The sequence below is a fragment of the Sparus aurata genome, chromosome 5 (genome assembly GCF_900880675.1).
Source record: "Sparus aurata chromosome 5, fSpaAur1.1, whole genome shotgun sequence".
NCBI classification, from domain to species: Eukaryota; Metazoa; Chordata; class Actinopteri; order Spariformes; family Sparidae; genus Sparus; species Sparus aurata.
Window position 1 is genome coordinate 27,681,765 of NC_044191.1, and position 26,972 is coordinate 27,708,736.

At 41.5% G+C, this 26,972-nt stretch overlaps 1 protein-coding gene across 2 annotated transcripts in view; it reads right to left on the reverse strand.

Annotated features, from left to right (window-relative positions):
* Positions 1-21,068: 21,068 nt before the first annotated feature.
* Positions 21,069-26,972, reverse strand: part of ipo11 (importin 11) — a 114,859-nt gene continuing 108,955 nt past the window's right edge. For both annotated transcript variants that reach the window (XM_030417392.1, XM_030417391.1), the window contains one exon: positions 21,069-23,430. In XM_030417392.1, coding sequence (XP_030273252.1) covers positions 23,266-23,430 — 165 coding nt within the window. In that variant the 3' untranslated portion in view covers positions 21,069-23,265. The remainder of the gene's footprint in view (positions 23,431-26,972) is intronic.

Genomic DNA, 26,972 nt, shown 5'->3' on the forward strand with positions numbered 1-26,972 from the left:
AGTACAAAACTCATGTTAAAGCTTTTCAATATACTGCACCTAAGGTCAGCAGTGTTCCAGTCACTGCATGGGGTCCTCAGGCTTTAATATTTTGATCAAATTCATAACTGAAATGAATTGTGTCCATTTCCTAAAAGCATCAATCCACTTTATTGTAGGCTGCAGCAGTTGTCATTATATGGCCCAGCAGGCTACATATATTGAAGTGGGTAGAATACTGCAGGCTGCAGCGGTTCGACACCTTCTAATCTCACAAGCTAAAAAATGAGGTCAAAATGATATGTTCCATAAAAATACATACATAAATGTGTATTGCTTCGGAATAGAAACAAAATAACATACAGTTATGGCTTCAATAAAAACATACAGGAAGAAAACATGCTGATGTATTCTGAGAACTGTCTGCATTTTTTCCTCAATGTAGACGACTTCTGTGATCAAAACAAGACATACGTATAGAACACATTATATTGTATTTATAAATATGCACAAGTTTGTAGCTCTCTCGCTCTCTCACTTTGTTCTTGCTTCAACCCTTTCCTGTATTATGATCAGTTGATGTGCACATAAGAGGTCATGCTGAGTGAGAGCAGCGGGTGGTCACCAGGAGGGACAGCAGGGGTCAGCTGCTACTGATGGCTTCAGGCATTGATCAGCTAAAAGGGGAGGATCCTCCTGGTTCTACAAGACTATATAGATATTATTTGTAAGGACAGCCAGGTTTTAAAAAAAAAACACATTGGAATGAAAGCGACAAAAAGTAGATTGTTTGGTTTAGCTTATTTTATTTGGCATGGACAGTAACATGGATGTTGCAACATGGAGGTTCACAGTCATCCAGGTCATGGTAAAGCGAAGTTGCATGCTTTTAAACTCAGTGTGGAAACATCTATGTCTACCCAAGGGATTGGTCTGACCAGGCAGAAACAAACTCTGCAATTTTATGCCACACACTGTGCAGCCTAGTCTCCGTAAACACATCCTCACCTGCGCCACTTAACTCAGCTCGGCACGGGCAGGTGTGGTTTGAGCCAGGAAATTACCAAACAGGCGCAAGTACGATTAAGTGGCACAGACATTACATGCCAACACCGTCCTGCGAAATTAAAGGACATCCTTGTTGCTCATAGACACAGAAACACTCCACAGTGCTGCTAGAGGAAACAGTTTAATGCTGTGTGTGTTTGTGAGTGTGAACTGAGGTTCCTCTTTCTCCCACTGAGACTAATAGACTGTTAATTTATTTAAAAAGCAGCTCTCTTGCTCAGGCTGCAGGTGAAGCTACGATGCCCTTTTGAGCACAAAAGGCATATATACTGCACACACACACAAACAAACACACACACACACACACACACACACACACACACACACACACACACACACACACAGCATATAGATCAGCTGGAACCTGATTCATCGCAGCTGATTGATACCTAGTCTCACACACTTGAATGGGATTTTTCTATTCTATATAGTGTGCGTTGGTGTGTGTTTTTGTGAGTTACTCAGATGGATCACGTCCCAGTGTACAAGTCTGAAATCATCCGGTTTCTCACACACACACGCGCGCGTGCTCATGTGCGCACGCATGCTTGCGCGCGCAAACACATTTAGAATGAACAGCACATCAGAGAGGCACCATGCATCACAGATAACAAATGACTCCAGGTTCCCAAGACCAGAAGAGATAGATTAGCACTGTCAGCATGTTTATCTGGAAAGTTCCTAAAAATGTCCATTACTATGCAGCTCTATGAAGTTCAAGCAAATGTCTGAGCCTGGAGACTTGGCAAAGTGCTCTCATCACCATCACATTCACCATCAGCTCTGCATGCACTCACAAACATAGTTGGTGTGCTGTATTTTCTGGGAGTTTTTCACCAAAATAGCTCTGTATTTGATGGAAGGAAGTAACACAACACTTCATCACTCCAGGAGCAGCTCAGCTGTGAGAGCATAACCATGAAACATAAAGAAACCATTAACTGTCACCTGTACTGCAGGTGACTGAACATTACTCGTGATGTATAGATGTTTGCCACCATCTATTGGGCAGCAACACAGTGGACAGGAATTGCATCTAACTGGACTGATTGTGAACAAACTCGACGCTGCGTTATATTTCCACCCTTGATGACGATCAACTTGTGGCGGTTTTTGGTCTTCAATATGGTCATACTCTTGTTTGATAGTGACACCCTCATCAACCTAGAGGGGGTGCAGATGAAGAGCGGTGCGTGGGGACAGCAGACGGACTCACACGTTGAATTTTGATAATGATAATGACGCAGGCCAGCTTTTCCATTACCATCAGTCACAGAGACTGTGATGATGATTAGATGTCCATGTGTGCCTGTGGTCTTTTCAGACTGGAGGAGTAAACACAGACGGACCAGCCTTTCAAGGCCTCTACTCACACCCTGATACCATAATGCAGTTTGTATCTATTGCCTCTCAAGGCTGCAACAGCAGATTTATGTTTGTTTATTTTCCTTACATAAATCATATTCATTCAGCTTAGTTTCACTTCTTGTTTTTTCCTTGGTCATTTACACCAGCCCTGCAGTCGTTCTATACATTGTTTGTTGACAGTCAGCTAAGCATAATTCAAGTTCAATAAAAACATTTTTAAAAATGACTATTTATCAAAAATGGTTATTATAAGGTATTATCTACTGTTGTACAGAGATTAGAGAAATCTGATTCAATAACACGGTCTCCTTCTCCTCCTCCTTCATGAGCGATGGGTCATGACCGAAAGAATGAGATCGCGGGTACAAGCGGCCGAAATGGGTTTTCTTCGCAGGGTGGCTGGGGTCTCCCTTAGCGATAGGTTAAGAAGCTCAGCCATCCGGGAGGGACTCGGAGTAGAGCCGCTGCTCCTCTGCGTGGAAAGGAGCCAGTTGAGGTGGTTCGGGCATCTGATGAGGATGCCACCAGGGCGCCTTCCTAGGGAGGTGTTCCTGGCACGTCCAACTGGGAGGAGACCTAGGGGTAGACCCAGGACCAGGTGGAGGGATTATATCTCTTCTCTGGCCTGGGAGCGCCTGGGGATTCCCCAGTCAGAGTTAGCCGATGTGGCCAGGGAAAGGGATGTCTGGGGCTCGCTACTGAAGCTGCTGCCCCCGCGACCCGATTTTGGATAAGCGGTTGACAATGGATGGATGGATGGATGGATAACACGGTCTCCATTTTCACCAGTGGAATCTGTAAATCAAGACCACCAAGCATTTTAGGTTGCTAAAATTGGAAGGCGCACTTTTATTATCCTGAATTAACATCTACTGTCTGAGGTTTCTAAACCAAATGATAAACAATGGAGGAGTATAAGTCAGGGGAAACACTGAGAAAAGCTAAAATGCTCATTTAATACTGTGCTTTTGCAATAAGGTCTGTGTGTGTGATCAAGTATTTGTCTGTTTTACGGAAAGTTATTCAAATGAATAAAGATAACGTGATGGTCGGCAGCAGTGATGTGCACAAGGGGGGGGGCAATTGTTGACAAACGCACACTAAAGTGCCCTCATGGGAGCCAAAATGTGCACTAAAGTGCCCTCTTGGGAGCCAACAAAGCATGCCAACGTGCCCTCTTGGTTGGCAAAACACACTAAACTGCCCCCTTGGCTGGTTAAAACATGATAAACTGCCCTCTTGGGAGCCAAATCTCGCACTAAAGTGCCCTCTTGGGAGCCAAAACGCGCGCTAAAGTGCCCTTTTTTTCGCCCCTGCCCTTCAAAAAGTCTGTGCAGGTCACTGGTCAGCAGTGTTCCTGCCACAGCACTCCTTAAATATTCACAATGGTTTCCTGTCAAAATGTATTTTTCTGTGTATTTAATGGGCCATGTATACTGTGAAACTATCTTTTCTTCAAACATTTTCATTAGAAACCTATTTTATTCACTTACGTGGGCTACGTTTTATGCAAAATCACAAAGTTACCTGATCGATGAATTAGACAGAACACAAAGCAATGACTTCATGTTAACTGCAGAGCTCCCATCTGCTGCTGTTAAACAACTGGCCAAACAAAATCCAATCCATGATAAGGCTAATAAATGACTTAAATGTAATAACACCAGTTTGTATAGAATGTGTTATTTTAGTTTTCTTTATCAAAAAATTACTTGTATTTTGAAAATAAATTGATGTTCTTATGCCAGTATTTAAAAGTTTTATAAGAATCGATTAGTGATCACTCATTATTAACCTCTCTAGTAGTTCTGGTAACATGTTGTTTGCTTGACCATAAAAGAGTAAGGCTACAGTCGCTATAACATTCAATATAGATATACATGTATGTTATTCATAACTCATAGAAATACAGAAACTACATATGAGCAGTATTATTTTCATTGTAGAAAAAGACTAATGCCTGGAGTTCTGTCAAACTACCACAAAAAAAAAACCTAGAAGGTCTTATGAAATGAACATATCATAAGACAGAACATTTCTGTCAAACATCCCATAATTGTTACCTCAGCACAGCGCCTGTTTATCCCAGCTTTTAATACCGTCTGTGTGTGCGGATACTCGGAATTGTCATTCTAGTAGTATTATCTGTATCCTCCCCAAGAACAAGGGATTATTGTCACAGGGAAATCCAAAGGGAGGAATAATGGATAAGAGGCCAGCAGCAAACACCAAGCCAACTAATATTAGCCAATGATTCATCTCAAATCCCTCGAGGATGAGTATATAAACCCTGTGCTTTTGTAAACTGATTATCACTGTTTTTATACATTATACACAGCATAAAAACACTATGAGCAAAACAGATAAATCTAATACATTCATGGCACGCTCACATGCACGTGGAAGTGAACCACACTTCTTGCATAGCAGATAAAGGATGAATTTTAAAAACTACAATATTAATGTAAATAACTGCAGCCCACAGCAGAATCCCAGCCAACGTGCCAAACGTGCAGAACTGAGATATGCATTGAGCTGCCACTACACGGTTGTAAAAACAGCACAATCACATACCATGTAACAACTGGAAGTAATTACAAGTGTGAATGAATAGTTTGTGGTAATAATCTTTGCTGACAGTGGCATTTGTTTGTCCCTCTGGCCAAATGGTTAAAGGCCACATAAGATGTGGGCAGTGGAAATGTGGATAATGCACCACTATCTGTCATGGTTGCATTTTAGTTCAGTTGTACACGAGTTACCAAGTTGACATCACATGACACTGAAACATGGTGGATGCGAGTAAACACTGTTTATAAGTGCTGTATGGTAGGCAACTGGACTTGTTTCTATTTCTTGAAGACGTTTCACCTTCTTCAGGGTTCTTCAGTTCTAACTAACTGGAGGGGAGTCACAGGCTTTTAAACCCTGTGTTGTACATTTACAGAGTCATTAAGGACACATGTGAGCTCTGAGTTTCAGAGTTGTTAGGGGCCCCTTGTGAGACGTTGACCCAACCGTCATTCATGTGGCTTGCTTGTGGGAGGCTGGGTGAGTCCAGTTGTGAATGGCTGTTTAGATGTCTGGGGAGGGAACTGAGTACTGCATTGTAGGTGTGTGATAAGTAATGTCGAAGGCCACCACTTCTGCTCAAATGATGGTTGTTCCAGTTTGACGTAGATTGGATTCTATCACTCCTGTTTCAAACCACCTCTGGCCAAGAAGATGTCTACATTGTATTGTTTCCTTTGCGCTTTCTTGTCACCAAACCACTGGAAACAGCTGTTTAAACACTCTAAGTGTTAATGCAGATGATAACACCGGTATGTAAAAACCTCACACCAGCACTGAGAGAGATTCAATACTTTGCTATTGAACTTTAGTAGCTTTGTTGTTTATAGTAGTCTAACAGCTCTCAATGCCAAATGGATTGCCCTGAGAGTAGCTACCAATCACACCGCCACTTCCTGCTGTGAACTACAAGCTGTGCAACTTTGACCACTGCAAACCACGTTTGAAATGCTAGGCTCTGGGAATTTAGTGCATTTATGGTACGCATGAGTGTGTGTGTGCGTAAGATTCTGTATAGGTATACTGTATCTAATATTTAGCATGACAAACAGTTATTTCCACCCCTGTGAAGCATGTTGATGGAAAATTCCACTTCCCCTTGACGCCCACAACCTCAAAACAGCCCAGGTTCAATATTAATACTATATTTCACACCAGGTTTGGACTGCCTACACACACACACACACACACACACACAGACACACCTACACACACACACACACACACACACACACACATTGAGTTTGGACATTTATGTAGCGTACGGAGCGAGTTCAGCTGCCGTACATTGAGTTATCTTTAACTTAAAAGGAGATGAAGACTAAAATGAGACCTCCCCCTCCATTCTCTTACTCACAGCATATACGCTCGTGAATTTAAGGTACAAGCCGAGGCGAACACCAAAAAAAGAGAGACAAGAAATGAATGGGAAGCAGTTCATGCATGTCTGTTGACTGAAGCGTTGTTTTCCTCAGAGGCTTAGAGTTTGTGATTGTTCCTTAAATCCTCTAAAGCTGATTTGACCCCATGCTGTCCAAGAAAGACCAACTGCTGTTAACCTTCCACTGTGCGTGAGTGTTTACGTAAGTATCAAAGGAGAACGTTGATGCAAAGGATTATGTGTGCCTGAGCAAACGCGCTGCAGTGTGTTGTGTGTATGTTTGGGAGTTCCGATCCCTTGTGTGGTTTTCATATAGTTTCCCGCACCGCTGAGACTAATGCCAGCAGTCACATGGACGTAGAGCTTGTTTCGAGCCTGCATCTATACGCCTGAGGTTCACAGAATTTGAGTTTTAGTGGGTCTATAACCAGCGAAACATCCTGATCATTTCACTCAAAACTGCAGCAAGGGGTCAGCTACACCACTACAACAATACGGAGCTCACTCAGCAGGAATGTGTGTTTTTATCACAAAAGAGGCTCCGCAAATATCACCATTAACAGTCACCTTGCTTTTGTTTATGAACCCACTGTATTAAGCTGAACAAAGAGCTGCAACTGCAGAGCTGTTCATTGTTATGTATTTCATAGCTTCTGACAACTTTCATCAAAGTGCTCCAGCTTTTAATGTATTCACTTCTGAGATTGCCTCTCCTCTTATCTCAGCCCTCTTTCTTCTTCCTCCGCCTGCATCTCACCACAGAATCGCAGATGACTGTCAATGAACTCCCCACCAACAACTTCTTCTCTGCCTCCTGCCCTCGCTCTGCAGAGCGCTGTTACATCATTTCCATTTGTTCCACCTGTCGGCAGTGGAGGGAGGAGGGGGATGGAGAGGGGTAAAGGTGTGATGATGAATTCTCTCACAGACAATGTAATCAGAGGACGGCTGTTAATTGAGCAGGATAAAAAGATCATAAGGTCACTTGGGGTTTTATTTTAGTTCTCACTTGTAGGTGATTTGAGGTGGGGTGAGGGGATATGCCACCCCCCCACCCCCCCGCCTTGCTAGCAAAATGTCCAAAATGCATCTTTGGTTAGGGCTCTGTTAGCATTAAATTGCTCTCTTAATATTGAATTGACTTAACCCTACCTGCAATTTCACCATCAGCAATATGTCACTCTTAAACTCATTACATTAGTCATTACAGTCTCAGCATCATTCCATTACCTGTTAATTTTGTCATTTGTTTGATTGGTCATTTTTTTTCTTTACTCTAAATTATTTAGCCAAATCAATATATTTAACTATTTGTCGTTGTCTGGGGAGATTTCTTTTACTGTGGAGAACCAACGATAACCGTGTGTAGAAGTTGCTACTTCAGTTATGAGATTGATTAAATTGATTTGAAATTGATTAGAATGAATTCAAGTTGATCTAAGTTAACCTTGATTGACACTGATTGAGTTAACCTTGTTTAGTCAAATTTGATTAATTTCCTCTGGATTAGTCAGAGAAAAAATAATGGAGTTGGTGCCCCTATTTACCAGTGCTTTATTAATCTGAAGTGATGAATACATTTAGTTTATAAGTAGTATACACTGATCAGCCACAACATTAAAACCACTGTCTCTTCACAATGATGTTCTGCTGGGAAACGTTGGGTGCTAGCATTCATGTGAATGCCACTCAATACGCACCACCCATCCAAACACTGTTGTGGTACCAAGTACACCCCCCAAGGCCCAAAGTGTTGACCGGGCCTCCAAATACCCCAGATCCTAATCTGATCGAGCATCTGTAAGACATGCTGGAGCAGGTCTGATCCATGGAGGTCCTATCCCCCAACATACAGGACCCAGAGGATCCACTATAAAACGCCCTGGTGCCAGACACCACAGGACACCCTCAGAGGTCTTAAGTCCATGTCTTGACAGGTCAGAGCTGTTTTGGCTGAACAAGAGGTACCTTCACAATATTAGGCAGGTGGTCATGATGTTATGCCTGATTGGTGAACCTGTGTACCTGGAGTACACAGTTCATGATGCCCCATGTGAGGCCACTAAGAGCACAGTTCTATGCAGTAAAACATTATTATGGCGCCCCTAATTATGAGTGCTTTATTAATCTGAAGTGATTAATACATTAAATGTATAAGTAGTGTATACTTCCTACAAGTTCAAAACTATAATCACAATTGTAATATCAAGAATTAGGCCTGAACTATATTGTTATGTTTTTGCTAATAAATCAAAATGCAGGCAACTAGTGTTGCACGGTAAACCGATACTAGAAAGGTACCGCGGTACCCAGCCGTTAAGAACAATACTTTTTCACGTTTTATTAGTATCGGTACTCTATGAACTTAGTGCGACAGCGGGTCAGCGTGTCTGTGTGCAGCTTCTCTCTGCTTCCTCACTGCCTGCAGCCACAGTGGGAGTGGTTTCACAGTGACAGACAGTCACAGAGCAGAGCGAGACAGACGTGTTGGCTCCTTTGGTCATTACGGATTTAAAGCATCGTTTACTGGCGGGCTTTGTGGTGTCCGTGGGCTTGCCCTTACTGTCAGCTCCGTGCGTCTGCTTTTTCCACAAGCTTAGGACGGTCGGCAGGAGCACTCATGGCACTTTCAGCTGACAGACATGCGGACTTGTTCAAAGAGTTCAAAGAGCCGCAGGTTAGCGATAGATAACGTTAAATATCCCCCGGATGGAAGTCAAGCGAACTTTTTTCACCATCAGAGTTGCAGGAGGCAGTCAGGGGTAAAGCTAACTGTTTAACAGTCCGATGTGGTTCCACACATCTCTGTATGTAAACACAACGTTCACACTGGTAACATGAACTTCACCAGAACATGCGCTGGTGTTCTCAAGTATGCTGATCAACAACACCACGTATAAATGATCTGTTTTGAGTCCATCAGTACTAGTAATATAATCATAGCATGTACATTTTTGTCAGTAATTTATAATATATATTGTAATTTATATTATTAGAAAATGGTCTGGTTAGCGCACAGACCTCCACCAGGTCTGGGTCATTTGTGTTGTACTTTAGTGCACTAATGTAGTTTGCAGGCTAATTTTATTTATTTATTTATTTATTTATTTTATTTATGTTGTTTGTTTCGGACATGTCAATTCATAAGCATCACATTTCATCATTGTTCAAATAATACAACACACATGGCCGAAAGGGAAAAGCAGGAGAAGCCAAAGCTTATCAAGTCACGCCCCCATTACCCACAGTATAAAATCTTCATTCTGATCTTTTCTTGTCTTTTGCAAATTACTTTTTTCTTTTCTTCTCTTTTTTTTCTTTTGTTATGACCTTTGACAAAACATATTACAGCAGTAGCATATAGAGCTGAATTCAAGCTCTAGACAGTACATACAGATTACATGTGTGTCTGCACATGTGTCCATATTAGTCCATCATGAGTGAACAACAGTCTCATCTTATGGCCTCATCTTATAGCCAGGCTTGCCACAAAGTCAGAATATCCAATTGAGAGAGAGCAAAAGTCCAGTGTATTTATTATTTGTTGAGATGGTGTTGGGATGGTGTAAGAGCCCTTTAATGCATTTTCATGTTATTCATCAGTCTCCTCTGCAGCTTTTATGGCTGCTAGCTTCGCCATGTCCTCCCGATTGGTGGCTACATCAACTCGCATCTGTATCACGAAGTCGCGGATTGTTGAGATGTCAGAGCGTATCCCGACCACAGCACTCCGAGTATTGGCGTTGTCCGCCCTCGCACTGGTCTGCTCAGTAGCGATCTTTCTCATTTTCCAATATTGCATAAAGATTCCAAATCCCAAAGCGATCGTTCCAATTGTCATGAACGTGAACATGTACACGTCCTCGACATCTTCCACATCCAGTGCGGCAAGGCAGATGACTCTCCACTTTCCCCAACCATCCATAACGTAGCCGGACATAAAGGTCCCGTCCGGGCATGTCGGTTCACCAGAACCCGCACGCCGTGTTGAGAACACTCTGTCGATGGCATTCATTGACCAGCTCAGCAACTCCATCGTGGATTGATCGATTGATTGATTGGTTAAGAACGTAGTTGGACAATATTAGACGAATCTCAATCGAATGACTCTTGTGTGCCGATTTACAGGGTTGAGTCCTTCACAGCTCAGAAGAACTTGTGATAACTCACAATAGTGGCACAGTGTTCGTACCTAAGTTATCTCACATTGTTGATGCACATTATAACAACATCCTGCCATGTACAACTGGCATTGGCCTTGGACCATACAATTTTCTCAGGTTCAACTTATTGTTTGGGTACAGAATGGTATTTGTTATGCTCACATGCCGTCTCAACAAAGTGTCTGCCCAGTGTCTGTTGATTCGTGACTCTGACCTTTATCAACCCTCTAGTATTGATCTGTACTAATAATCCAGGGTTTGAACTTTATCAACATGAAATGCAAATTGCAAATTTCCCCTTTGTGGGACGAATAAAGTATTATCTTATTATATGAATTGCCAGACTTACAGTTAATGTCATTGATGTTCATTATTTTTATGCCAAATACAATTGGAGTTAATGTGCTGTTAATTTTTTTCTACTACAAGCACTGAGCTTTTAATGGAAAATCAGGTTATTTAATAATCTGTGAGAGCAAACATGACAAATTACCAAAACAAGAAGACACTTGTCTTCTTGGATACAGAAGCTATAAAGCTCAGCAGCTTTTACAAAATGTATATTTTTATTTTGACTTTTGAAGTGTTTTAATTAATAAAAAGAAATAAATCATTTTAAGTTCCACATTCTGTCATCTGATATTTTATTCCATTACTTGTGATGATGTTTTAGTTTTCCGCCGTGGTATCGTTTCAGTATTGGTATTGAGATATTTCAGGCAGGTATCGTACCGAAGTCATAATTTTGGTATCGTAACAACACTACAGGCAACACAAAGGAAGGCAAAGGGGAATCCAAGAAGAAAATAAAGACAAAAACAAAACTGAGAACGAACTAGAAAGCCGCGGGGACACAAGAGCAGGGACACAGAGAACTCACAAAGAGCATCGCAGGACCTACATTTTCTGGATACCCCCTATTTTCTCCTCACTGCTCAAATGAGTACATACAGGTGTAGTTTCATTTTCACAGCCATTTATCACTCTATTAGGCCTGGACTATATTGTTATGTTTTTGCTAATGGACCCACACACAAGACACTGAGGCAGGCAGGTTCTTAAACGATGTTAACAAAGCTTAAATCTAATCGATCCAAAATGCAGGCAAAACAAGGCAGGCAAAGGAGAACCAAATAAAGAAAAAATAAAGACAAGTACAAAACTTAGAAGGATCCAGAAAGCCAGAAGGAACAAGAGCAGGGACACAGAGGACACACAAAGAGCAAAGAGAAAGTGTGGCATCAACATGACTGAGGCCGGGTCAGAAATGAACAGAGCTTGGAGGAGAAAGTGCCCTGAATGCTAACGAACTTCTTTCATAACCATAACCTCTAACCCTAAACCGTACCCATGGGCCATCCCTCTGGTTAAATATCAACTAATCATCAACTGGTTTTCACCAGAGATCTGTAGGAACCTCAACTGCAGCAATCCTCCAAACATGTCACGCACATTTCTAGCAGGTGGGTGGCCAGGAGCTGAATGCAGAATTAACATTCCGGGAATCAAAAGGCATCAAAACAAAAGACAGTTACACAGAGGGACAGGAAGGAAGACAATGGAAAGGAGGGCGAACGAGTGCAGGAGGAGGGTGGGAAGAAAAGAAGAAAAATCATATCAGTATTCAACACCGAGAATCACACGCTCACACACATTTAAAAGATGATAAAGGAGAGCCAACTCCAATGCAGCATCACAGACTGCCATAGCACTTTTTTGTACCAATCAAGGATTGTGGAGTTCCCGGTGCCTCCTTAACCCGTTTGAACAACAGATATCCAGTTGCAGTGCTGGATGCTGTATGAAAATGCAACGTCCGTACAGTACACACCGCTAAAAATGAGAAATTATTATAATATCCATACATAACAACCTCTATAGACTGACAGTAGCTTTTTGACTTGTGAAGCGATATCTACTTGTGACCCCTCACCAAAGACTAATTGCACCACTGATAGTTTCATCTGGATGATTTTTTAGTTCAGTTCAGTTCAGACTTCCGTCGAGAGCTTAACAGATATGGATAAAGACACAGAATAAAAGAGGACATGGGACATCGCCACAGCATACAACCCAGAGAAAAGAAAATGTATCTGTCCACTGGAGTGGTAGCAGTAATAATGAAGTGCTGCATTTATTATAGGAACATTTAAACTTACCACTCTTTGCATATCTCCGTCCAGATGGGAGGAGAACAAATTCTTCCAAGGTGAGAATATTCTGTACTTCACACACAATAAGAACCAATAACAAAAATATTAAATTAAGCAGAAACATGTACAGTTTTTCTCTCTTATGCCTCTAATAATCTTGGTACCCATCAGACTTGTCTTGGGATCCTTTTGGGCAGGCCATTCATTACTTTTGTGGAACAGTCAGCGCCAAGGGGCCAGATATTGATATTCCCAGTGTCTGACCTGCAAATCTAGAAATTTGAATAAAAAACATAACTTTTTCTTCTCTTGTTTTATTAGTTTAGACAATCTAGAAGGAGATATTATGTATAAAAAATGTGCAGGAAACACAGACCTTTTAATTGTTGGAAGAAGCCATCAGTTTAATTCTCTTACATGAATTAAGAGGACTTCTGTGCCTGGCAACAGACATGAACAGGCCAATTAGCCTACTTTAAAATGATCAAAGGGCCAAAATTACATTGTTAAAGGTTTGCCAGTTGAATGGGTCCACTACAGGGTATTGCTCACCTAAGATTCCTGATGTAAAAGCTTACAGTAAAGTTCAAATCTTGAGGATTATGAGACCGACCTAATGTATCTCAGAGCTCCACAAAGAACATGCACATCAGTATCTTAAACATAATCCACTGTCGAGTGATAAAGAGTTCATACTGTCGTGATGATTTGCATTGACATCATGACAGATTAAATGCAATTTAAGCTTAATAGACACCCCCTACTGTGTGAAACAGGCAGCATAGTGTGCATAATATCATAAGCAAATGCTGCTGCCGATCAAATCCTGTCTTTACTCGTAAATCCCACCATAATGCAAAAATTGAAACCGCAGGCAATCAGGTAATCCAACAAGGTGTTTGGACCTCCGGGGCACTCACAAATCTCTTGTTGAGGATTCCTCCCCATTGTGGGAGTCTGACAGCTGACGTGTGGGAGCTGGAGGCAGCCAACAGTTTTGCGGAGTGCTATTCACTCCGTGTTGAAAATTGGAGGGTTACTGCGCTGTTTCTGATCTTAAAAATAGGGTGAAAATGTGAGCCGCTTCACCGCCGTGCACCGCATTTCATTTCTGTGATTAGACGGGGATCATGATGCATGAGTTGTACCATGTTATAAGCATCATTGTGCACCTATTCGAGAGAAATCCGTGCATAATGTTCACGTGTGCAACCATGTAATCGGTTTCCCGATTACTGAGAAATTATGACAGCATTGCCATCCAATATTAATCAACCACCAGCAGAGAGAGACAGAGATTGAGCAAGATAGAGGGGTCGAAGGGACAGTGGGAAAACACAAGGACGCGGTGTGTGTGCGTGTGTGATGGTGTTACACTCCACTTACTCCACTCTCTGATCACGCACTCCAGTTACAGGTACTTCAGTGAACCTGGAACCACACTGTCAAACATCTGTCAAGAGGCTGACAGCGTGATTATAGCGAGCTGTATCAAACAAGAAAAACCTCACAGCCATCATCTCTCCGCCGTGCCAAGTATTAACACCATCCTATTAAGTGTTGTGAAATTAACCAATGACAATTTTATCTTAGGCTTTAGTGGATGTCACACAGCTAATGACTATCAACACACACACACACGGATAATGAAGTGGAGAGTGAAGCCACGTTTCAGCTACGCCACGACACTCTCGCAGTTGTGGTTTGGAGATGTGCCAGCAAAGTGTTACAGCAGCAGCAGCAACAGCAGCTGAGCGGAACTAGGAAGCAGATAAACCCTCGGCTGACCTGCTGTTTTCTACACGGGGGTGGACACAATAACAGGGACACCTCCGTAGTATAATTCAATCCATTGTATCCAGAGCGCCGCAGATAATAGAAATGCACCAAATGTTCAGTTTTGGTGGCGAAGGTATATTGATTCAAGCTTTATGGTGATTTCTCTCTGAATTGCAGCGGGTTGATTTTATCACATCGCGTAAGATGTTCCAGTAACGGTGTGTGTCCCTAAGATCGGTAGATAAGCATCTGCTCCAGGGTAATTTCATTACTGGTGTAAACATGGGTGGGGAGTTTTGCCACCGAGGTGTCACACTGCCGCCACTGTCCGTATCCAAACACAGAAAATTGCAATTTTTGTGTTTCTGTCACTGTACATAAGATAAGACCTGTTTTGTGAGTGTGTTAGTAAGAAAATGATTCACCGACAGGTTCAAACTATCTTTTCAATTTCTGCTACTGTGTTTATAATTCTGACACGTGTTTCAGTCTGTGTGTCGCTCTGAAAATGTGTTTTCCTGAATTTGACAGTGCTGTCATCTAAAACCCTGTGTTAGACAACAGCAGCACTGTTAGACAGGTACTGTATGTAAGTCCAGTTCTGTGCTGTACTTGTACCTTACTTGAGTATTTCCATTTTTATTTTTTTACTACTTTTTACTCCACTCTACTACATTTTGGAGGCAAATGATGCACTTTTTAGTCCACTGTATTTAGTTGATAACTTGAGTTACCAGCTACTTAACATTTACTTTGCTTTAAGTGCATCAGAGCCAAAGTAGTACATATTTTAATTAATTTATTTGCAGATAAAAAAAGAAAAAACACCCATTCCACTGACTAGAAAATATTGGATCTAATGATATTCCAGATAATCGGTTTGCACATACATTTACTTGTACTTTTGGTACTTAAGTACATTTAGATATTGAAAACTATTAGAATTTTTCTCAAGAGCTTTTGATATGCAAGACTTTTACCAAAGTAATATTTTAACGCTGTGTCTTTACTTTTACTAAAGTAGGACTCTACTTTTTACTTTCTGCATGACACAACATAAAAGAGCAACACGACAAACTTGTTTTATTTGTCTTAAACTGGCTTTAACTCTGACCCAGTAAGATCTATACTGATGATTGCAGCTCTGCAGAGTTTTTTCATATAGACCTTGTAGTTGCAGAGATGCACTCTAGTCATTCTGGGTACAGAATTTTCTGAGATTTCTTTGAGGCCAGATCTTATCGGGATGACCGGACACCTCCATTTACTGTGTGTTTGCTGCTGTATTTGACTCCTGTGTTGTGTACAGCCGGAGATGAGCAGACTAGATTGTTGAAAAAGGGGGAGGTCATTAATCCTGCGACAACAACTTCCTCACATTTACATGCAGGACTGTAATTCTCTTCCAATTTTCCTGTGCTTACGCTCACTTAATTCAAGTGCCTTTTCTCTTAATTCATCTCTTTACTAATAGCCACTCAGTCTTAAATTTACATGAATAACTTGCCCAAACACACACACACACACACACACACACACAATCCTGAGAATCAGTCTTTCATTGTTCCCGCTCTACCTTCTCTGTGCATTCCTTTTTTTTTGCTTTATTCACCTTGCACAGAGTGCCATTAACCACCGCATAACCGATAAGAGGACATTTTAGTTTTATAATACTGCTGATAAGAGGCTGTTGCAGTCCTTTAAGATAGAGGCCTTATCTACTTTCCTTTATGGCTACCGCTTATCAATGATTCCTTTCCAGACATTTCAGAGGATTAGGCCAGATTTACTTTCGGATTATTTCTCTTCCAGAATTCCATCCATTTACACTATCATGTCAGGGACAATATGATAACGCTGGCAGCCTGAAACATCTATTTGCGGGAGGAGGAACTCGGATGGATTTGTGCTTAAGGCAAACACATATCCATTCTATTTCCCGTGTACAGAGAAACCGACTTAACCCCTCATTGCAGAGACGATAACGGTTGGTTTGTCCATCTTTAGAGATCACAGAGATCCGTGGCTTCTCAAACCAAAGCACTCTTGACAGGCTTTTTTAAAGTTGTTTGCATGAGAGATATGCACTTCAAATTGTGAATGACATTTACCCTCTTGTTCTCATTGAGTCATTTTGGACAAGAGCATCTGACAAATATCTGATGATGCACCACACCACCTACACCTTCTCGGCTTCTTTGCTCCTCATACAACAGAACAACACAGCCCAGACTCCAAAGTGCAAAAATCTGTCCAGGTACTGAATCTCCTTATAATTGCTGCTCAATTGCAGTGAATGAAAATTAAGGAAATTAATGTTGTAGAGACTTCACTCATAAGGAGCTTTATAATCAAATTAGTAGCTACTATAATTACCATGCACTGCATGAGCCTGTTTAATTAAAGCCAGACAATTTGCTCATTTGAGCTGAGCCAGGTCTGCACGGACTCAACAACTGACAATCAACCCACGACGCACGGACGGGTTGATTCTGTCTGACTTGAACCTGACGTGTTCTCATGTCATGCAAACACAAACAGCAATTACCCTGCAAGTCCACTGACTGCACAGCCTCAGGGCATGATGGGAAATGTCTGACCCTCCCTTTGCATTAAGAAATGACTGGATTAGATGACAGACAAGATCATGACTTTTCATTTTTTGGTTAATTGGACAAAACTTGATTTTATTAGTCAGATGCTGCACTGTAAGGATTTTTTAAATGTGTGGTCGATGGTGACTTTTCTCAGTCAGAAAGACCAGATAGATTCAGCATTTACACAGATAGTTGTAGTCCATAATGTCACTGTTAACACATGGTATGTGAGGATTCTTGAACTAGCATCTGATGTTAAGCCTCGAGAGTCTAAATGTCTGCAGACCAAAGATGCAGACTGCGCAAAGACACGCCTGAGACAGTCCAGCGCTTAGTGGCAACTGGGTGTAAGATGCTAGAAATGTACACTGAAGGGCGTAACCAGGTGGCTGGGATAGTGTACAGGGTTCAAGACTGACAAGCCGTAATCATCGGCGTAGAAATCCAGAGAAATGGCAACATCGGGAGAAAAGAGCATGAGTGGCAAAGTGAAAACCAGGAGCTCGGGGAAACAATTTGAATGGATGTGGAAAGTGAAAGGAGCAACATCAGAGGTATAAAAGAACTTAGTCACTGCTAAGATACTTGACACCACAAGGGAGACACACACCACCCGAACAAAAGTATACTTAATACATATTACAGATATTTTCACATGTATCAAATAACATTTTTAAGGCACATTTTTTGATACCTTCAGAGTCAGCCGATTCATCGGATAAAGACTTATCGAGACTGATTAAGACTGACTGCTTTGTCAATATCCAATTCAGTCTGGTGGCAGTTTGTTTGACATTAGGACAAAGGAATGGGATTATTGTGTTGAAAGCACAGATCTCTTGTGGCGCTTCAAAGTGATACGGACAATGAGCAACTCAAAAGACCCGGCGATGTGTGCTGCAGAGCAAAAGCGACGGATAATTGGTTTCTGCCTAGAAACATATCAGCGGTCGATGGAAATAAGGGAACACATGGGTCAACAGGACCCTCTCCCCTTATAGAAAATCAATACAGTGGTCAATTCCATACATCACCCTCATATATGGGCCCAAAGCGCAGTAATCTTCACAAAAGCAAATTTTTACTGGCAAGGCTGTGAAGTGAATTATAAGAAAACACACCTTTAGGCATCACTAGGACCGAGTATCAACAACAAATCAAGTGCATTTATATCAGAAACATTTAAAGAAAGAAGAATAAAAAAGGACTAAAATCTGAGTGTTTTCAAAGTTAAGATAATTCTCAAAAGGCGCGCATGGTTGACATCAAGCCGCAGGCACCACCTCGAGAAGTGTTGAGTCACGTCTCGAGAAAACCGGCGCAGGGTTGATAAGAGGAATAAAAAAAATAATAAAATGGGCCAGTAATCTGATGTGTAGTAGCAGCCTGGTTTACATTACATGAGCAGGAGACAGACAGAAAGAGACTTCATTATAAGCCGAGGAACACCAAGTGCCCACCTGTCTGATTAGTATTGGCTGCGCTCCCCACACCCTGCAACACAATAAGTACTGTAATGCTCTGAGATGAGAAGTACATTCAGAGAGCGTCTCCGTCTTCTGCATTCCTGTCCCTCCTCTGCCACAGAATATGAGCAGAATATTTTAGTCGTGTTAACACTCTCTCATCTCCCAGTGGTTTTACTTTTCATCTTGTGTTTATTTGCATTCGGTTAGGCTGACACACCGCTGATGGCGAGCGCAAAAGAACAAGTTGTGTGATAGCTTTTTGGGGTGATGTATGAAAATCGGCTCTGTTAGGAACTGGGGATTCATGTCAAATACTTGCCAGGGAGCCCTCAAGCAATTACATTTTATACCACCGAGAGCAGCAAAGTACGGCTGCACTAATGATTTATCTCTGCGGATTAATCTCCTAATCTTCCTTACATCTTCCTAATCAATAGATTAGACTTGTTGTCTATAAAATGTCAGAAAACAGTAAAAGTTCACATCACAGCTTCCTAAAGCTTAAAGGGGCTGTCTGATTAACATGTAAAAAAAAAAAAAAGAATTTTCAGTTAATTATTAGAGAAGATTGGCACCTCATTATGTTTGTCTGCTGACGGGGCCCTCAGGGGGCACTTTATCACATTTTCTGCACTAGCAGGGCACCCTCAAGGGCATTTTATCCGTTTTCTCCTCTGGAAGGGCCCCCTTGAGGGCACTTCTCAAGTTTTCTCCACTGGACGGACACCTTAAAGAGCCCTTTTTTATGTTTCATCCAGTGGAAAGGTACTTTATCACGCTTTCTTTCTTTTTTAACTTCAAGTAACATCTGGCTTTGTCTGTTAACATTGAAGACACACTCACACACACACACACACACACACACACACTCTCTACATTGTGTCACTTGTGTCTCGTGTCAGTGCTATTCGACTACAGCCACAATAGATTGTACAGTAAGTCGCCTCAATGCAAATGTCTCTCTTAGGCTGTGAAACTCATAAATCAGTGTGACACTTTAATCAGCGGACTTTTCACAGCACGAGAGAGAAGTTGCACGGAAGAAATCGGGTTTACACATGGACATTTAAGCTCGACTTCACTTGGTACACATACACCTACTTGAAGGGACGCTGTAGAGCCACGTAATGATCGCACATGCTCCGAACCTCAGGTTTTAATTACAGGCTTCCACAGAAAGACAAGAGCCGCCACTACTAATCAGAATTGATACACTGAGACAAATAGGCACTTGCCCACGCACTGCCACTGATAGTTTACTGCTACAAAAGCCCTCACACAGTCAGAATGACAGGTAACTGTCACAGCACAGGAAAAGGAGGACACACATGTGGCACACATGGGAATGGCAATTGAAATATTTCATAGACGGGCATCATATTGTTGATGCTGCTCTTTGAATAGCGGTTAAGGAGACAGATGTTGCCGCGGATGTAAGAGGGAAGACAACAGGTCGTTCAACTGAAACAAACAAACAGGATTTAAAGGTTTCAAAACTAATAGTACACACTTTGGACTTAAGTTCAGTCTGTACAGGTATCAGCAGCATTTGGGTGCAAGAAAGTTGCATTGACTTAAAAGGGTTTGTACATTAAAACATTGTATCTACAGAAAAAAAAATGGTGGCAAGCTACCTAGAGCCATGTATCAACATGCCTTAATGGCAAGGAAAAACACTGACAAATGTCCATTAACGCTGGTGCATGAATAAGAAAATCAACAAACTTGGAAACTGATTCAATGAAGAGGGCATGTTAACATTTAAGAGTTCATTGTGCTACTCTCCTTTGTCATGCATTTCACAGGATAATTAATACCTCAGCGTCACTGATGGTCTACCTGTGGCTCTTATCCATCTCGAAAAGAGTGCTGTTAGCAAATGTAATGAGAGTGAGGATGAAAGACAGCTGGAGAAGAAAGTCGTGTGGCAGCACCCCTTGGATTGATGGTGCTGTGGAGCCGGAGATGGTTGCAGCATCCTAATTCACCTCTATAAGCCACTAGAGTCACTAGTTCCTAGAAGTACATTCATTCTCGAGCACTTAAGATAAATAGGTCAACGCTGGCCACTGTTGCCTCTGTTTTGGGGTAGCATTCACATAACAATGCAGATGTTAGTGTTTTGCTCAAAACACAGTCACACTTCTCATATCTCCCAATTATGTAACCGATCATCGTTCTCTGAGGTCACTCCCGTAGCTTGCTTGTCAAGGATAATGCATGCACAACCCGGCAGTATGTTTGTGATGATGTTGCTCTCTCTCTCTCTCTCAGTGCACTGAGATACTCCTCCTCTCCCCCCTGCTATCAGCATTTAACTCCTAAATAGAGCAGTATCTGGGGTAACAGACAGACTTCAAGCCTATCAGTCAGTTATTAACCTTAATAGTAGTGCTAGTGCCATGTTGTCCTGCTCGGCTTGAAATAAATACACACTTCAAATAAGAGGTGAGCAGAAAATACACTTTCCGAGACATTATCGATAGGATTGGCGTTTCCCACTTATAAAACATCCTGAACTCAGTAAATACACAGACTTGTATTTTGGCTGATTACTGCACTTTATTGAAGGCTTTGGAAAAAAAAGCAACAGATTTCTCATCAAAACGTACCCAAACTTATAACTCAAAAACATTTCTCTACTGCGTGTGTTGTGTTCTAAACTTTTTAATGACCATCATAAACAGAGTACAAGTACAGAAATCTTCTACTGTTAAACTAGGTAAGAAATGAACAGAATAGTAAGAAAGGTCTTGAGTTTCAAGGATAGGTAAGGCTGAAAGCATAAGGCCGTAATTCTGACTGCTACTCAACTCTAATCACAGTGTCAAAGGAGCTAGTGTCAGGATTATCTCCCTCTGAGGGAGGTTGACCAACCGGATGAGAGCAAACAAAAAACCACGAGGTCCACATGCCAATAGTGTAAATATATTCAATCAACTATTAGAGCACCAGCCTGTAGGATTTAGTGGCATCTAGAAGTGTCGTTTAAGGTCGCAAGCAACTAAATGCTCGTCTCACCCTACAGTGGCTGCTTAAAACACAACAATAATAAAGGCCCTCCAGTTTGGACTCATGATGGAATCCGTAGAAGAGATTCCGCTCGGTCTTTAGAAAGGCTCAATCTTAGGTGACAAAAACACAATGATTCTTAGTTTCTGGTGATTTTACACTAATGAAACATGTTTATGATTATTATGTTCCTTTTCTGCCCATAAATCCTACACATTGGACCTTTAATGCCAAAATGTAAGTATTTATTTTCTTTCTTTAGCATATAGGTTTGGCAGTCTTCCAAGTTATCTGGAAAAAAATAAATGAATCACAGCTTCATCATCACATTAATTTTCGCGTAGCTGTCCCACTGCCCCGACAGTTTATGGGATTTGACAAGTTATTGATGACTTTATAGTGGTAGAATAAAGTCATCAATGACTTGTCAATTCCGATGAACGGATATGCGAAAAATAATGTATTTTGACTCACAGTGGCACCACATATCAACTCCTTAAACAGCCACTTTGGGTCAGAATTGATCAAATTCTTTTACCAGTTCAAAAGAAACAGTAGAGACGCAAGCTAATGGCATGTCAAGTTTGCAATCAGTCAGTATTTTTATACGAGTTAGCACTGAGACATGAAATACAGCAAGAAAATCAAGATGAGGGTCTTAATGCAACCAATGCCTAATTTTAGCCACAATCCTGCTGACCTACTCCGAGCCCTTCTACCACTGCGTTAAAGTCCAACGATGTGAGGGAAAAAAGATGAGAACATGTGAAACAATTTTTGGTTATTAAAGTGCTCCGACACACACCTTCAATTAGCAGCAGTTTGTATATATATATACACACATATAAATGTGGTTCAGCAATCTTACAAATCAACCATTTAAAAATCACCCATTTTACAGTCATGAAAAATTCCCTCTAAACCAACTCAAATGGAAAAAAAAGAAAAAAAACTCTCTAGTTCTCTCAGTAGTTACTTCAAACTTGACCTCTGACTATGACAAAATTAGATTTTTTTTTAAAAATGGAAGAGAAATTAAGACAAAATAAAAACAAACTAAAAAGTAAAATATCGTCATGCAGAATATCATCCATACTGTACTTTACATACATACAAAATTACATTTCTTTTTTTCATTTTTAAGAATATATTCTGTAAACACTGTTTTAGGTCCTTCAGGTGCATTTTTATCCACATTTCTGCTACAATCTGTATGTTTTCCGTATATAAAATAGTCCGAGGCTCCAGCTGTGGCACCTGCAGGCAATTTTTTTTCCTTTATACTCGTCAACCCCCTCAACTTTCATACCAGCAGTCACATTTTCTACCCACTCCACGTTTAAACCACAGAAAGAGAAGAAACTAGAAGAATTGAGTGGAAGCTCTAAGTGATGTTTTTTTTTTGTGTGGGTTTTTTAAAAATGTGATGGTACTCATTTTGCATTTTTAAGTACCCACATAGACCCCATCTTGATTTAAAAAAAAAGGAAGTAAAAGAATTAGGATAATAGAGAAAGGGATGAAGGGGGGTTAGCTGAGGACAGTAGACAAGGCTAGGTTTGAATATAGATAAGGCATAGCATGGGTAGAGGTTGGGAAAGTTTGGATTAGGAGTCCACACGTCGGGCAGATTCTTAGCTGTTTCAGTACGTGTTCAAAAAGGAGGGAAGGTGTTATACTGGGCAGAGATGTTTGTGTAAGGTAGGGAAGGACTGTAGATGTGATTCAGAGTCCTTGGAGGAACTCCTGGAGCTGCCTGACGAGCTCTGTATCCACGGTCTCCATCAGGACCCCGAAGCCTTGGTCCCCCATCAGGGCCTGCTGAGCCTTCAGCTTCTCATAGACAAACTGCTGGAGAGAAACGCTGTGCACCGGGTCCTCCAGGGCCAGCTGAGGAGGGACAGAGAAAATAAAGAAATTACAGTTAGGATGGCGTCTGAGGGGTCTCCAAGTCAGCTCTCTGAGAGAAAGATCACAGGTTACCAAAGATATTAAATGTAGTGACAGTAAACAAGCTGCTCATATTCTTTATCACAAACTGTCTGTCAAAACTACTTTGTTTTCTTTAAGAGAAGGTGGGAGACACGCAGCAAACGGCCTCGGTTGGAACTGAACTGGGGCCTTTTTGGAATTATCATTTCGCTTATTCCTCCTTGCAGATTTTGCTCATTGAAGCTGGGACATTTTCTGAGGGGACTCTGGTTTAGTTTTGGCTGGGTCAGATTGGGCAGGCAAAGCTCAAGGTGTGCTTCCATATCCATTCTCTACAGGCTGGTTGTCCAAGGTTTTTCCCCAGAGTTCTCGTCTAAGCGGATGACAGAATCTTTTGCCACATGCAATCAGTCATGCCTTTTTTTTTTTTTTTACAAACTCCAGTCTGCTGTTTTTCCTTCATCTGGCCAATCTAACCATTCCAGTAAGATCTTAGATTCAATACATGTGGGTCCAATATTATGAGGGTGAGTAAACACTGACAAATTCAATCAACTACTCCCTGAAATTTCAGGATGATTAAGGAATCCAGTGGTGAAGGTGTAAGGATGACTGAAACTATGCTGATTTAAACAAAATCCCCAAAAATGTAATTTTCTCGGTTGGAAAAATAATGCAAAAGATGCTGAAAAGGGACATTCAATCACTTTTGACAAAAAGGGAAAAGCAAGCCGGACAAGTTACCATTTCCAACTCTGACGAATACTACACAACACAAAACTTGCTCTAGAGGCAATGATTCAGTGCAACTGCTGCCATTCATCTTACACAGAAGACAACACAGGAAAAAATAATCCGTAACAATAGAGTAAAAAAAGAGAGGAAAAGTTGGATGGCTGAGTAGAGCTGACACATTTCTGCAGGCAAAAACACTGTCATTTATTTTCCGTGGAGTGAAGCAGGGGCCGAGTCAAACACAATAGGACGGAAAAGTTTGAAAGCCGGCACAGTTTGCAAACAAATTAGAGGAAAATACTTGTACCAGCAAAACCTTCCTATCGACAGCACAGCAAACTGTTAAAGCTGGTTTGTGTTGAAAATAAATTAAAACTATGACTTTTCGTTTTTTTAAATTATGGAAATGATATTTTCTGATGCACCCAGTTTCATGCAGCCAGGCTTTTAGGCACCCACATACTGCAGCTTGATTCTTGCTCATTCCTCATATATTTGCTTTGATTTCCCCACAGATTAATTATCATTATCATGGGATGCCACGTGACCCTCCCTCCTTCGACCAAGCAGGTCAGTGTCCCTAACCAACACAGACTCCCTCAGTGAGGGAGCCTTCCTTTCTGATCATAAACTAATTTGACATTTGGGCAAGCTTGTGCAGTCCCACAGGAGTCCACACAAACCCCCCAGAAAAAAAGAACAAACTTTGGGTCCTTTGAGAAGGAGAATATTGTAATGACAACTCCTGGTCTCTAGCCAATCACGGGAAAGAATACTTGTCATGCTAATTAGCTCTTTGTCATTGCAGTGCAATCAAACTGGTAAAGAGTGTCTGTTGGAGAGTGGCTTAATCGAAAAGCTGTCGTCTAACCTGCATAATTACCTTCAGCACGAGGACCTGCTAGAGTTGTGTGTGTGTGTGTGTCTATGAAAGCATCGCTGGAGCCCAATATATCCCAGTGATCCTCTTAAATATGTAATCAAACTAGGATAAAACAATGATACACATCTGCATGAATCACAACGAATATGTGGAGAAACTGGCAGTTACAGCCTGTAGCTCTAGTGTGTCTCAACAAAACTAAAATGTCCAATTATAGGGGACAACATCTATATACAATTCTACACAATGCTAGAAAAAACAACATTAAAACAAAGAGACAAAAGTGTCTGCATGAATGAGCATTTCTGACAGTGTTTGCAGAAGTTGTGAGAATTGAAAAAGATTACACGAGAAACAAAACCAGCATAAGACGATTTAAATTAAGAGGAACGGCAAAATGTATACAGGATGTTAGGGTAGACATGAGTTTAAAGGCAATTTGTCTTAGATAGCTGAGGAAACCTGCTGTGCTGAGACTCAGAATCACAGCACTGACATAAATCAATGTGACGAGTGGAAGCATGATCCACTATCATCCTCAGGGAAATACACAGGCAGACAAGAAGAAGGGAAAGAACAAAAGAGGCATGAGGCAAGAAGAGCTGGGGATGTTTGATTGTTCAGCAGAGCAGAAACGTGAAAAGGAACGTAAACAAAATGGAAACAAGGAGAGAAAGTGCAGGAGTGCTGACGATGGTGGGAAGGATGTCAGCAGGAGCTGGCGTGATGACGTCCCGGCAGAGAAAGAAAAAATGACGAAAGCGAGGTGACGTGGGACGGACGCCTAGAGTGGGCAATCACAGCTGTACCTCATTGTTCAGGACAAAGAGGAGCAGCAGGAGGAGGAGGAAAGAGAGGAGCGGGCAACATGAGAGCAGAAAGATGAAGAGGAATAGATGAAATGACAGGACCCTCATCTCTAATGCAATCCCTGCAGCAGACAAAGTAACCCGTGTCTTTACTGTAAAGACATCAGTGTTGTTTAAAATTGGCCTGCACCAGGGACTTTAAAAATCACACACACGCACATATATATATATCCACATGTGTACTGACAACCGCTTGCTGAATGACAAGCCAACACAAAGGCACTTTTGTATGAAAAACCCAGCAACATATTGCTTCTTTTACATCATTACATCTGAGGTTAAACAGCTGCCTTGAACTCACCGATTATCAATTTACAGAATCAACACAAGCACGCCTATTGGGAATCTATCGTCTTAACCTATTGTCAAGTCCTGTTTCCTCACTGATCCATTTCTCTCGCAGTCATTTGCTATCCGCACTCGGCTGCTCTTTTCAGCGAAGAAGCAGGTTTGCAGAAGAGGGACATAAAAGGGGAGCCAAGTCAGGCAGGCTGTAGTTAATGATGAAGCAACCTGCACTTTTTCAGCCTTTATCTCATATCCCGTGGTGCCCCGTCTCTAACTGCAAACACACAATTACGGTGTATGAATGTGTGTGTGTGTGGACCCGTACAGTACACTCACTCACAGTGTGATGTAATGAGCTGTGGGGCCGTATGATGTACTGAAGTGTAAACTAAGGGCTGTATTGTGTAAGGATGCTGACAGTGTGGGGTTCAGAGGAATACACTGCAGGCAGATGTTAATTTCATCAGCTAATTTATGACACATCCACAGGCCTCGCCAGCCGGTCGCCTTCGGCAGTGCTGACTAGACATGCAAGCTGCTCTCCAATGGTCAAATTTGACTGAAAGTATCATGGTTTTTTTTCAACACACGCTGTAATGGCTTCACACTTATGTAAGAAAGTAAATCAAGGTGCTGTTTGAACATGTAATGAGACTTTTTAACAGTTTTGTGTGAAGATTCTGTCCTGGTCATTCAGGAGATTAAAATAATATATACATTTGTGA